General features: G+C 36.9%; 1 protein-coding gene across 3 annotated transcripts in view; it reads left to right on the top strand.

Annotated features, from left to right (window-relative positions):
* mcm8 (minichromosome maintenance 8 homologous recombination repair factor) overlaps positions 1-13,799 on the top strand; it is a 31,051-nt gene that overhangs the window by 9,805 nt on the left and 7,447 nt on the right. For all 3 annotated transcript variants that reach the window (XM_073051337.1, XM_073051336.1, XM_073051335.1), the window contains exons 5-15: positions 200-297; positions 937-1,135; positions 1,220-1,305; positions 3,015-3,166; positions 4,735-4,933; positions 5,017-5,047; positions 5,179-5,323; positions 6,533-6,670; positions 11,024-11,219; positions 11,593-11,812; positions 13,263-13,472. In XM_073051337.1, the coding sequence (XP_072907438.1) occupies positions 200-297; positions 937-1,135; positions 1,220-1,305; positions 3,015-3,166; positions 4,735-4,933; positions 5,017-5,047; positions 5,179-5,323; positions 6,533-6,670; positions 11,024-11,219; positions 11,593-11,812; positions 13,263-13,472 (1,674 nt within the window). The remainder of the gene's footprint in view (positions 1-199; positions 298-936; positions 1,136-1,219; positions 1,306-3,014; positions 3,167-4,734; positions 4,934-5,016; positions 5,048-5,178; positions 5,324-6,532; positions 6,671-11,023; positions 11,220-11,592; positions 11,813-13,262; positions 13,473-13,799) is intronic.

Genomic DNA, 13,799 nt, shown 5'->3' with positions numbered 1-13,799 from the left:
ACATGCAAGCTCAATCTCAATGTTCAAGAGAGGTTTGAATAGATACATGGATGGCAGGGGTATTGGATGCTATAGTACGGGTGCAGGTCGATGAGACTAGGCAGTTTAAATGGTTTGGTACGGACTGGAAGTACCAAATGCCCTGTTTCTGTGCTCTGCTTTTCTGTGACTCTTAACTTTATATACTATATTAATTCAGGTAATAACTAGAGATCTGGAAAAGCAGGCAGCTCAGTTGGAGCAAGGGTTACCAAGTGAAGAGACTGCAATTGTAAATGTTCCATTCATTCATGTACGGTATGTTGAAACAACAAGAATTTTGAAATGAAAATATTTTCTTGAAAGATTGTATTTTTGATGACTAGTGAAAAGGTTTTGGTAATACCATGTCTGGTGCAAATGCCAGATTTATTGATCAAACTTTCAAGGGTTTTTGTTTGAACATCATTAATAAAAGCAATTTGCCAAACACTTGCCATTATTAACACTAGAACATTTCAGATAAGGAAGCTATCCATGCCTCAGCTATGTTAACCCAAATAATATTTTTCACAATTTCAAGTTCACTGATGCCATTGTACATAGCAATATGACATAAAATTTGAAGTTTGAATATAACTATTCTATTCTTGTGATTATATATGATTTGTTTTAAGTATTAAGCTGTTCACCTAATGTATATTTTATGCTACAATATATACATCTGAATGTTCTGAAAGGGAAGCTAAGAATTACTTTGTTTATTTGTGATGTCTGGTCACCATATCGCTTTCCTACCAGTGTGATATTATAAGTTCAAATTTTGCATTTGTAATTTTTCCAGAAAATCTGCATAAAAATGTAGAAAACTAAAATATGTGAAAATATATCTAAAAGATTTTATTTTAATTAAGAAAATATATATATATAACTAATGCAATGTTTGTTCGTTCTTAGGGTCTATAACTATGAGCCTTCGACATTGTTAAAAAATTTGCGAGCTAATTGCTATGGAAAGTATGTTTCTTTGCGTGGAACTGTTGTTCGTGTCAGCAACGTCAAACCTTTTTGTACTAGAATGGCTTTTTTGTGCAATACATGTGGCGATATTCAAAGTCTACCTCTTCCTGATGGAAAATACACACTCCCAACAAAGGTATTTGGATTACGATTTTGCAGAGAAAAAGAACTGATAAATTGGTGATTAAACGTCTAACCTGATTTAAAAAATCTTATTTAGTGTTTGGCACCTGATTGTCGCAGTCGATCATTTACACCGAATAGAAGTTCTTCATTAACAGTTACGGTAGACTGGCAATCTATCAAGTAAGTGAACTAATGTGTTTTAGCTTTTCTGTTTGAAGTTGCTATACATAAAAACATAGAAAACCTACAGCACAATACAGGCCCTTTGGCCCACAATGCTGTGTCGAACATGTACTTACTTTAGAAATTACCTAGGGTTACCCATAGCCCTCTATTTTTCTAAGTTCCATGTACCTATCCAGGAGTCTCTTAAAAGATCCTATTGTATCCGCCTCCACCACCATTGCCAGCAGCCCATTCCACGCACTCACCACTCTCTGCATAAAAATTGTACCCCTGACATCTCCTCTGTACCTACTTCCAAGCACCTTAAACTGTTTCCTCTTGTGTTAGCCATTTCAGCCATGGGAAAAAGCCTCTGATTATCCACACGATCAATGCCTCTCATCATCTTATACACCTCTATCAGGTCACCTCTCATCCTCCGTCGCTCCAAGGAGAAAAGGGTCAAGTTCACTCAACCTATTCTCATAAGGCATGCTCCCCAATCCAGGCAACATCCTTGTAAATCTCCTCTGCACCCTTTCTATGGTTTCCACATCCTTCCTGTAGTGAGGCGACCAGAACTGAGCGCAGTACTCCAAGTGGGATCTGACCAGGGTCCTATATAGCTGCAACGTTACCTCTCGGCTCTTAAACTCAATCCCATAGTTGCTGAAGGCCAATGCACCATATGCTTTCTTAACCACAGAGTCAACCTGTGCAGTAGCTTTGAGTGTCCTATGGACTCAGACCCCAAGATCCCTCTGATCCTCCATACTGCCAAGAGTCTTACCATTGATACTATATTCTGCCATCATATTTGACCTACCAAAATGAACTATCTCACACTTATCTGTGTTGAACTCCATCTGCCACTTCTCAGCCCAGTTTTGCATGCTATCGACATTCCGCTGTAACCTCTGACAGCCCTCCACACTATCCACTACACCCCCAACCTTTGTGTTGTCACATGAATAAGTATTCAATCAGGGATGGCTTGTGATTCAATTTATCCCTTCAATGGGAACAAATTAGAAAAAAAATCAAAATTATTTTAGCTTGATTCTCTTTATTGTTAAGGTTGAAAAGAAAAATTGAAATTGAGAATATTGAAGGACATCTAAAGCCCTAGTTTAATTTGTTCTCTACATTAAATGAGAAACATTTCATCATATATCAATGTTAGAGATAACTATATTAGCACAGTGAGTGGGTGAGGATGGAGAGCCAGTAGAATTGCTTTCTTTTAATCTGTGATGGGGAAGGTATGATTTAGCCAAAGTGAGGAAGGGAGGAGGTAGTTTTCCATTGATAGTAAATTATTGGGGCCTACATAGTGCTTCAGTGAGCGCATGTGTCTGAAAATTTTCACAGAACAACTTTGTCCTTAATGTCATTCTATCCAGAAAAAATAACTAATTTTTTGTTCATTCTTTCCTGAATCTGGGTAGCTCACTTATTTTTGCCTGAGCCTGTTACATTTATATTATGCTGAAATAATCAGCAGTATTTTCACTGTTTCCTTCTTAATGTATATGTTAATGGCAGTGGTGCTTTCTATGTCAAAGAGCTCCAGTTTGTAATCGAAATGTGGTAGAATTTTCCAAGGAGAAAATTTTAAAGTGGAAGCACTAATTTACTTCTAGCATACACATGGGGACAAATATTTCACCCCCGGAAAACCCATTTAAAATTTAGCTAAAGTATTGTATTTTATTGTTACACAGACTCCAAGAACTTGCATCAGATGATAAGCGAGAGGCTGGGAGAATTCCTCGAACTATAGAGTGTGAACTTGTTCAGGACTTGGTAGACAGTTGTGTTCCAGGTGATATGGTAACTGTCACAGGAATTGTCAAAGTGTCAAATAGTAGTGAAGGTATTACTGATGTTCAAGTAAATTGTATATCTTTTTCTTGCTACCAAATTCAGTTATATTTTGAGGTTGCTTATTGCAAAAAAATCCATCCATTGGTAATGCTTTATGCATAAACTCCTGTCCAAAATTGCTAGAGGAATGGTAAAAGCTCGCACCCTATTATAGACAAAACAAATTAGAAAAGTAATATTGACCGTTTATTAGTACCAATAATTTTCAAAAAAAAAACAGTTGGCAGATTTGTTTACTGGAACTTGTAGGGCGATAGAATATCTTATTTTTTTTGAAACCTCATACCATGTCGTCCTGTCACTCCTGTTGATATTCACTTGTTCTCAACCATCATACTGTCCAGATGAAGAGACTCAGTCCAAAATCTTTCCCTCCACAGATGCTGCTTCACCAGTTGAGTTCCTCCAGCAGTTTGTTTTTTGCTCCAGTTTTCAGTACCTGCATTCTCTTATGTTTCCATTTTAATATTGATGGTAGGACTGGGGACTGAATAGGATAACATTCAACATCGATGACCTGAGGGTGGGGTTGCTTCATTATCTTTGTAGTTCTAAAACTGGGCCTATCCAGCCCCAGGCTCAAGTCTCACTATTTACTAAATGACCCTCACCACTGTGGCAGGTTTAAAACCTGAAAGTTTTGTTGGCAGTCCACAATATCTGCCATTTTTCTCATTCTCTGAGAAGCTGGCCTCTCATCTTGATTGCTGTGAGCAATTCTCTGTGTTTGTGCCATTGCTGGAGTCAGTGTTTTTTACCCCTCTCAACATATTATGCACTAAAGTTATTTAACACTACTAACTAACTTATTTTGCTACATTTCCTTTGAAACTTTCATAGCAATCAGAAATGATGTAAGATTGTCTGAAAGAATTTAATATTTTCAATCTGAAGTGCCGTTCTTTAAAGACCGATTGTGTTGAATTTTGCAACTGATTCTATTGTACAAGATTCAAATGATCTAGGTTAGTGATGTGTACTAGAATGATAGTTTAGTTAGAAACTAATACTCTACACCACACTCCAAATGCTAATCTAGAATGTCAAAGCAACGAAAGAATGGTCCAAACTAAGTGCTCCTGAGTCTTTACTATCAGAAAGCTGATTTGAATGGAGGGTGCTTCAAAGCAGTAAGTCATCTTGTTAATTTTGCAGCGCAGCCTAAATCACTGAGATATTTTTCAGCTTAAAAGAATGGTGCATTGGGTGCTAGATATTTGCATGCTGAGTTCATTATGCTGAAGATTTCATTTTTGGCTGCATGTGGATATAATAAAGGAAATTGTGCCCTTAGTGGCAGTTTCTGAATCAACAAATTATTGGAGCTAAAGTAATACTTGGGGTTTCGCACATTTATATTCCAGAAAAGCTGCTTGAAGTTGGTAGAATTCCTTGCCAGATGCATACAATTAATCACATCAATGTGAGAGACTGTTCCTAGCCTGTGCAATTTTTACTCCGTTCATTCTTTTGGTTAACTGTGACTAGGTTCAAGGAAAATATACTCGTCCTCTTTATTTAACTATGCATTCATTATTCTGTTCGATGTCTCTTCAGGAAAATCTAAAAACAAAGATGACAAATGCATGTTCCTCTTGTATATTGAGGCCAACTCTATAAGTAATAGCAAAGGACGGAGGAACATGGTTTCTGAAGAAGTTTCTGGTGATTCATCTTCCATGGAGTTTACACTTAAAGATCTTTATGCAATTCAAGAGATTCAAGCTGAAGAAAATCTTCTCAAGTTATTTGTTAAGTATGTTGATTCTTATATCTTTTAATTGCCTTTCAGAATGATTGTACAATTTTAAAGATATACATTTATATTTTGTTTTACAGTTCATTATGTCCTGCCATATATGGTCATGAGGTGAGTGTGTCAGTATAGTTTTTAAAAAGTTTAAAAAAGTAAAAATCTTTATCCCCTGTTCAAACATATTTAATTCAGCATTTTTTAATACAACATAAACTCTAGATAAATAATTATTTCACTATTTGTAGCTTGTCAAAGCGGGATTGGTATTAGCACTCTTTGGAGGCTGCCAAAAATATGTGGATGATAAAAATCGTATTCCTGTTCGAGGTGATCCTCATGTGCTGATAGTTGGTGATCCTGGACTTGGAAAAAGCCAACTCTTACAGGCAAGTATTAAAGTACAGGTATTTCCTTTAGAAGCAAAATTTGACCATTATCAAACTTGCATAAATAATTTCCTTAAAACAAAATACCTTCAACATTTTTTATTCTTGAGTTATGGACCAAGGCACAGTAGCTGGAGAGTCAGCTGTTATCTGATACTTGGTTCCTTATCATTATCAAATATCTTTAGAGGCTGAATGTATCTTTAAGATAAGGATGTCTAACTGATTTTTCTCCAACTGATATCTTACAACTAAGAATTTCAGCTGGAATGGATGTCATCGAATGAGAGCAGGAACACGATAGGGCCTTTTATTTTTGCTGAATGTGTTTCTCGCTCTTTAATCCCACCACTGAATTCTACTTTGCTGTGTCTGCTAATACTATTGCACTGTGGAAAAACTTAAGTTTTCATGCTGTTCAATGTAGTTTGTTTTCATTGGACCATTGGATAAAGTTCAGTATACTAATGAGACATGCTGATTCCAAAGCAGATTATAATGGGCAAAGTAAGCACTGTTGGGGAAAAAAGATTCCTGGGTTTTTATTTGTCTCTGCATTATCAACCTCACTTATGAAACAAAGCACATTTAAGCAATTTAATACCCATTATGATTTGTGTCACAAGAAATTCTGATGAACGGTCCTGCCTCTACGCATCAACTGTTCATTTCCCTCCATAGATCTGCAAGACCTGCTGAATTCCTCCAGCATTTTTTATGTATTGCATATGAATTGTGCCCTTTATTATGGATAAAATATTGATGGAGTAACTTTATATATGTTGATTCCTCATGCAGTAGTATTTCAGAATAATTTAATGGTTTTTTTTCATTGGTGAAATACACAGATGTGCCTGGTAAATGGCTGAAAATAGATTATAGTTATGCTATAATTTGAATGCCATTCTTGTAGGTTATATCATTAAAATCAAGGACCTGTTGTAAATGTTAAAATATAAACCTGTATTTATATACCTTAAATTTATTTTGTTCTGTTTAGTCAGATGTTCCCTGTAGGATAGTTGAGCGTTTTATTTAGTTGAGAATACTTATTGGAAATAGTGTACTGTGGAATATTAAAAGCTTAATAAATACTAAGATTTAATACTTATGGGCATATTTGCTCTTTTGATTCTATTGACTATTGATTGCATAACTTGGTGTTAATTTAGCACTTTACTTGAATACCTACTCTAATTTTATTTGTAGGCAGTATGCAATATTGCCCCCCGGGGAGTATATGTCTGTGGCAACACCACCACCACTTCAGGCCTTACTGTCACTTTGTCTCGGGACAGTGGATCAGGAGATTTTGCATTAGAAGCAGGGGCTCTTGTACTTGGCGATCAAGGTAATTCACAAATTAGATATTGATAATATTGTAAAACTTGGGTATTACAATACAACTGCAAGTTCATTGAATGTATTTCTGATCACAGTACATGGTTGAGTGTTTAAGAATTGTAAAATTAATTTAGTCTAATTCACCAGTCTGTGAGGTGCTGTCTGTTAATAATTGCCAGTTAAAAGGAACAGGAAACTAGGTGCAATGTGCTAAGCACAGTAGACTGTATTTTGGAAACAAATTGAATTCTTGGTAGTATTTCAAACACAAGAAAATCTGCAGACGCTGGAAATCCAAGCAACACACAAAAAATGCTGGAGGAACTCAGCAGGCCAGGCGACATCTATGGAAAAGAGTAAACAGCTGTAGCTTTGGGCCGAGACTCTTCATCAGGACTGGAAAAAGATGAGAAGTCAGAGCAAGAATGAGGTGGGAGGGAAGGAAGAATTTGAAGATGGTATGTGATAAGTGAAACTGAGGGGGAGTGAGGGGTGAAGGGCAGACATGCAAACTGCACACAGCACCAGAGATCATATTAAACCTAGATGCTTAGAGGTGTGAGACAGCAGCTCCACCTGCTGAGTCACTGCACTACTTTTCTAGTGTCATTTTTCTCTGTGATTTTCTCCTAGACTTCACTGTTTCTCCAATGCCAATGCCCTCAGGTTTTTACTGCGAACTTCCTGACACCCAACCTCTTTTCCTTTCCTATGGACTGTCGCTTGACCCCAACAGCTCTGCAATCCTTTTCTCCCTCTGCTAGCTTCACTTTTTGCTGAGACAGCAGTCCTAGAGAGAAACTTTTGTGTCAACTTCCCGATTTAGAGGAATCTCTATTGTACATGATGTCATCACAAATAAAGGGCTATTCCAACTGATTGCCCTTGTGTTACATTAACATGCTGCTTAGGGTTCACTACAATTTCAATGCCAGTACTCAAAAACAAAAATGCTATTAACATGTGCAACAAATGTGGCTGGAAGTTAACATATTAAATTTCTGATGCATAATTGCACACAGTAATGCAGAAAAATGTCACACAGAGTAGGCAAAAGAAAAAAAAAATCACAATTCTTTCTGAAGACCTCATCCAGTGGAACCCCTTCCTCGGCTCTTTGGTGAATACCATACTGCTCAACTTGTTCATCTGCTCAATATGCCAGCCTCCTGAAGGTGGCAGGTTGAAAATCTGGCTGAGAAGCCACAACAACAGCCTCTCATTCAGTGTCAGCAAGGCCAAGGGGTTAATTATTGACTGTGGGATGAGAAAACTGAAGTTCCATGAGTCAGTCCTCATTGAGGGATCAGAGGTGGAGAAGGTCAGAAACTTTTAATTCCTCAGTGTTAACACTAAAGAGGATCTGTCCTGGGTTCCATATGTAAGTGTCATTACAAAGAAGGCATTGCAGTACCTGTACTTTCTCAGAAGTTTGTGAAGATTCGGTATGTCATCTGAAACTTCTATAGATGTGTGTTGGAGAGTATACTGACTGGTTACTTCACGGCTGAGTATGGAAACACTGATGGCCTTGAACAGAAAAGCCAACAAAAGGTAGTGGATAAGGCCCAGTCTATCACAGGTAAAGTCCTCCCCATCATTGAGCACATCTACTTTACTTTATTGTCACCAAACAATTGATACTAGAGCGTACAATCATCACAGCAATATTTGATTCTGCGCTTCCTGCTCCCTGGAGTACAAATCGAAGTAAATATAATAAAAATTTAAATTATAAATCATAATTAAATAATAGAAAAGGGAAAGTAAGGTAGTGCAAGTCAGGTCCGGATACTTGGAGCGCTGTCGCAAGAAAGCAGCATCCATCATCAAAGACCCCACCATCCAGACCATGCACTTCTCGATGCTGCCTTTAGAAAGGAGGCACAGGAGCCTCAAGGCCCTCACTGCCAAGTTGAGAAACAGTTATCACTCATCAACCATCAGGCTTTTGAACCAGAGGGGAGAACTTCAGTTAATTTCCCTTACTCCATCACTGAACTGTTCCCACATAGACTCTTTTTCAAGGACTGTTCATCTCATGTTATTCAAATTCATTGCTTATTTATTTATTATTACAGGTTGAGTATCCCTTATCCAAAATTCCAAATTCAAAAATGATTTGAGTGCTGACATGGCTTCACAAATGGAAAATTTCACAAGGTGCTGGGAAGGTTCCCATGTGATGCACAAATCTCTACACCAAATATGTAATGAACAGAAATTAATAAAAAATAGAAAAATACTGCATAAAGTAAAAAATGAAATCGATATGCATTGAAAGAATTAATTCGTCAGCATCAGACTAAACATATGCCGCGTAATGGTATGCTGATCATGAAACAAGCAAACTGAAAATTGAAGGCAATTGTGAGTATTCAGCAGGCTGGTTGCAGAAATTAAGAAAAGGCAAGGCATTAAATTTAAAATATTTAATTTTTTTTAAGATAAAGCATCTACTGATGACAAAGCAGCTGAGAAATTCTTTGATATGTTTATGAAGAGCATTACTGATGAAAATCTAACTTCAGATCAAGTACGCAATACTGACTGTTTTTATACTTTACATAAAACCTAAAAAAAGTAAATACAAATGCAGTGTACTGTAACTTGTTAATCAAAACACAGCATCATAAGTAGAGACTGAAAGCCTGCCGTTGTTTGTTGTTGAACAGCTGATTCAGGTATTCTCCCAATGCTGCTGTGCTGCTTTTGTTACCCTGCGGATAATATATTTTATTATATTAATAATATGAAATAATTTTTACTGTTAAGTACATATGTGTGATGAACAAGTGTAAGACAGTGTCTGCTACCAGTAACACATAAAGTCAGAGTCAGAAATTATGCCAACCCTAAGTTATATATTTCATTATATATTCCAAAATCCAACAATCTCCAAACACCGAATCACTTCTGGTGCCAAGCATAAGGGCTACTCAACTTGCATTATTGTTTTTTCTATTTTTGTATTTGCACATTGGTGTTTGTCTTTGTGATTCTATTGTGTTTCTTTGTATTTACTGTGAATGCTTGCAAGAAAATGAATCTCAGGGTTCTGTATGGTGACGTATGTAGTTCGATAATAAATTTACACTTTTATCTTTGAGATGAGCTTGGTGAAGAAGCTGAGAAAAGTGTATGGGATACTTTTATTTTGGGGCAGAGAATACAAACTAAAGAAATCATATTTGCAAGTACCGGTAACTATTTGTCCCGCTGTGCACAGCCACTGCCTTTTACTCTGAGGATGAACGCTGACCTCAAGTTCTGCTTGTGTGGTGTTTGACAATTCCCCTGTGACTGCATGGGTTTATTCTGGTTGCACGATTTTCCACCTTCATCCCAAAGTTGCATTGTCAGTACGTTAATTGGCAACTGTAAATTCCCACCACTGTGTAAGTGATTGGTATTGTGTATTGGAAGTGGGGAGAATAAAAAAGAAATCATATAGAATGATTATGAAAGGGAACATGAGCTTGGTCGGCTGAAGGACTGTTTCTGTGCTTGTTGACTTTAATTTGGTGAAAAGTTCTGTGTTTCAGCAAGACGTTGGAAAGATTACAGAATTAATTTGTTTGGGATGAAGTTTATTTATAAGTAAAGATCGAAGGAATGATGAGATTATTTTCCTAAAGGCAGGAGAGGTTGAGGAGAAAACAGCCATTCAAATTTGAGGATCCATTTCTGGTTTTGCTATTTCATCATTATTGGATATTTCTGAACCTTTCATCTTCCTGATAAAGGTGGCAAAATAAAGGGAAAATTAAGAAACTATTCCATGAATTAAGATCCGTAAAATAGAACTTCCACCCTCTCCCCCTTCCCTTCCCTCACCTTCATAGCTTTCCCATAGCCTCTTTTGTATTCCTTAGCCTCTTCCCTGTATTGCATGGTTCAACGCCATCTCCTTTTGGATTCTTTCTTCAGCTCTTTACCTCTTCCCATCCATCACCTCAGTTTTTCACATCATACATTTCATCTACTCACCCACCTTCCCACTCAATTGATCTCATCTATCACCAGCCAGCTGGTATTCCTCCCCCTTCCCTTTTCTTATTCTGGCTTCTACACCCCCCCCCCCCCCAACTTTCTTTCTAGTCCTGATGAAGGATCTCACCCCAAAACATCGACTGTTTATTCCCATCCGTAGTTGCTTCTGCCTGCAATGTTGATTTCCTCCAGCATTATCTACATGTTGCTCAAGATTTCTAGCACTTCCAGAATTTTTTGTGTCTGTGTTATTGTAGAGTTATCAGTTTGCCAGAAGCTACCAGTATTATTCAATAATTTTGGTATGCAGGTCATTAAAATTTCTTCGGTTAGGTTATTTTACTAAATTTTCTCTGTCACATTTCAGGGATTTGCTGTATTGATGAATTTGATAAAATGGGAAACCAACATCAGGCCTTACTGGAAGCCATGGAGCAACAAAGTATTAGTCTAGCCAAAGCTGGAATTGTTTGCAGTTTACCAGCCAGAACTTCAATCCTTGCAGCTGCAAATCCAGTAGGAGGTCACTACAGTAAAGCTAAAACAGTATCTGAGAATTTGAAGTAAGTTCTGCTTATGTGTCAGGCAGCCCTTCCATCATTCCATAATATATAATATTGTATGTGTAATTTATATCATTTTGTCTTGTATAATAGTTCTATTTCTCCTTACAAATTTCTTATAACTTTTCCTTAAGCCTTATTAATTAGCCAGAAGGAACTAAATTTAGGGTCTTAAAGTTTCAGATAGTAAAATTTAGTTGCATTTTTGAGGAAAAATTGCTTCCTGAGGATAACTATATGATTTTTTTTTGTGTAGAGTAATATTAAGCATGGCGGTTAGTATGAATCGTATATTGCATTTTTGGTAAGAAATTATACACAAATAACAATGGTGTTTCATATCTACAGTACATTTTTATATTTAATATTGTAGAATGGGAAGTGCCCTTCTTTCAAGGTTTGATTTGGTATTTATTCTGCTTGATACTCCGAATGAAGATCACGACAACCTTATTTCGGAGCACGTGATGGCCTTGCATGCTGGGAAGAATGCGGTCTTCAGCGGTGCCACAGTATCACGTCAAAGCACACAAGATTTAAATGGTTCATTTCTTGAAAATGCATCAGATAGACCTTTATCTGACAGATTAAAGGTAAGGACACATCCAGAAATAATGAAACTATTAATATTTATTGATATCTAATTATATAATAATCATGATTAAGACAGCAACTAACCAGCATTGGAATTAAAGTATTAAATTCTTAACAGCCAATAACCCAAAACTGAAATTGTTTTATGATTGTCATACAGATGAGGTTAAACTGCTATGGAATTGCTAAAATTTCAAAATTTAGAATCAAAAAAATCTCTGGGATAATGTACATTATATTGGGTGAGGAGTATCCTTTCACTGTTGGTGTCTGGATATAAATTTTATCAATTTTAGAGTGTGGAGGCACAACAAAATCTTTTCATAATTAGTACATTTGTACCTTTCACCAGGTGTGTGTATAAGATATATAAGATTAACAGTTGAGCTTCATGATGTATTTTGAAGACTGATGTTTAGGTTGATAACAGAGACAGAATAAAGGATGATTTTTCTGAACTTACACGTAATTCATAGTTTTTAATGTCTGCTGTAGCTATGTGCCAAGAAGGCAGTACTGTTCCACGAGACCTGGACAATTGTCATGTAGTAAGAAATGGGAAATAATGTGGATTTAGAAATTAAGGATCCAGGTAATTGAGTACTGGCCCATAAAACTAAAATCTCATATTAATCTATTTTGTGACTTTTATGATTGTCTAAGCTCCACTGAAGTAGCTTTCTGTATTTGAAACAAGTATCTTTTTGGATAATTTAATACACGTGTCTATAAATTAATTTCCTGTCAGCAATAAATGTGCAATAGCGTAGCATCAGTGCATTTTACTGTGCCAACAGAATTGAATTTCAGAAACTGAATGATCCTCTGAATCTACTTAGGCATATACACTCAGTGGCCACTTCTAGGTGCATGTCTACACCTGCTCATTAATGCAACTATCTAATCAGCCAGTCATGTGACAGCAACATAATGTATAAAAGAATGCAGATATATTCAAGAGGTTCAGTTGTTGTGCATACCCAAACATCAGAATAGGGAAGAAATATGATCTAAGTGACTTTGTCCATGGAATGATTGTTAGTGCCAGATGGGGTGGTTTGAGTACCTCAAAAACTGCTGGTCTGCTGGGACTTTACACAACAGTCCTTAGAGTTTACAGAGAAAAATGCGAAAAACAAAGAAAAAACATCCAGTGAGTTGCAGTTCTATGGGTGAAAATGTCTTGTTAATGAGAGAATTCAGAGGAGAATGGCCAGACTGGTTTAAGCTGACAGGAAGGCAACAGTAACAGTTAACCACGTGGTGTGCAGAGGAGCATCTCTGAAAACACAACACATCAAATCTTGAAGTGGATGGGCTAAGAACACAAACTTAGTGGCTACTTTATTAGGTACATCCTGTTGACTGGAGATGTCATTTTCCATAATTGATTGTAAACATCTAATGTCTATGACCTTCACAGTATAACATTCCGTTTGTGTTTGAAAGGTTTCCTCTGGAGAAAATTTTGATCCTGTACCTCATCAGTTACTAAGAAAATATGTAGGATATGCTCGTCATTATGTTTGTCCAAAGTTATCAGCTGAAGCAGCTCAAGTACTGCAAGAGTTTTACCTAGAGTTGAGAAGACAAAATCAAGGCCCAGATAGTACTCCAATTACCACAAGACAGCTGGAGTCTCTTATAAGGCTCACAGAGGTAAATATGCATGTCTTTTCAAAAGCTAAAACATTCTTTGGTGCCTGGAAGGATGAGTTTAGTGGGAAGTTTTCAATAGGCCAACAGATTTTTTTTCCCTTAAGAGTGCCCAAAACTACAAATTCTCTTGTGTATGTGTTGTACATGACTTGCATTCTTACCAGTAGACAAAACCACCCACTCTGCTTTTAGACTAAGGCCTGTGAAGAAGAGGCGTGATCAGGGTAAGTGGGACCCTCAAAATTGTAGAGGGTGGGTGTCATATTTAGTTATGTGGCATAATGGATCAAGGAGTTGGGTTGGGCGGTCATTAATGAAGAATCACTA

Source organism: Hemitrygon akajei, chromosome 7 (assembly GCF_048418815.1).
Source record: "Hemitrygon akajei chromosome 7, sHemAka1.3, whole genome shotgun sequence".
In the NCBI taxonomy this organism is placed as follows: Eukaryota; Metazoa; Chordata; class Chondrichthyes; order Myliobatiformes; family Dasyatidae; genus Hemitrygon; species Hemitrygon akajei.
The sequence above is the reverse complement of the archived record's forward strand: the minus strand, read 5'-3'. Positions and strand labels throughout refer to the sequence as shown.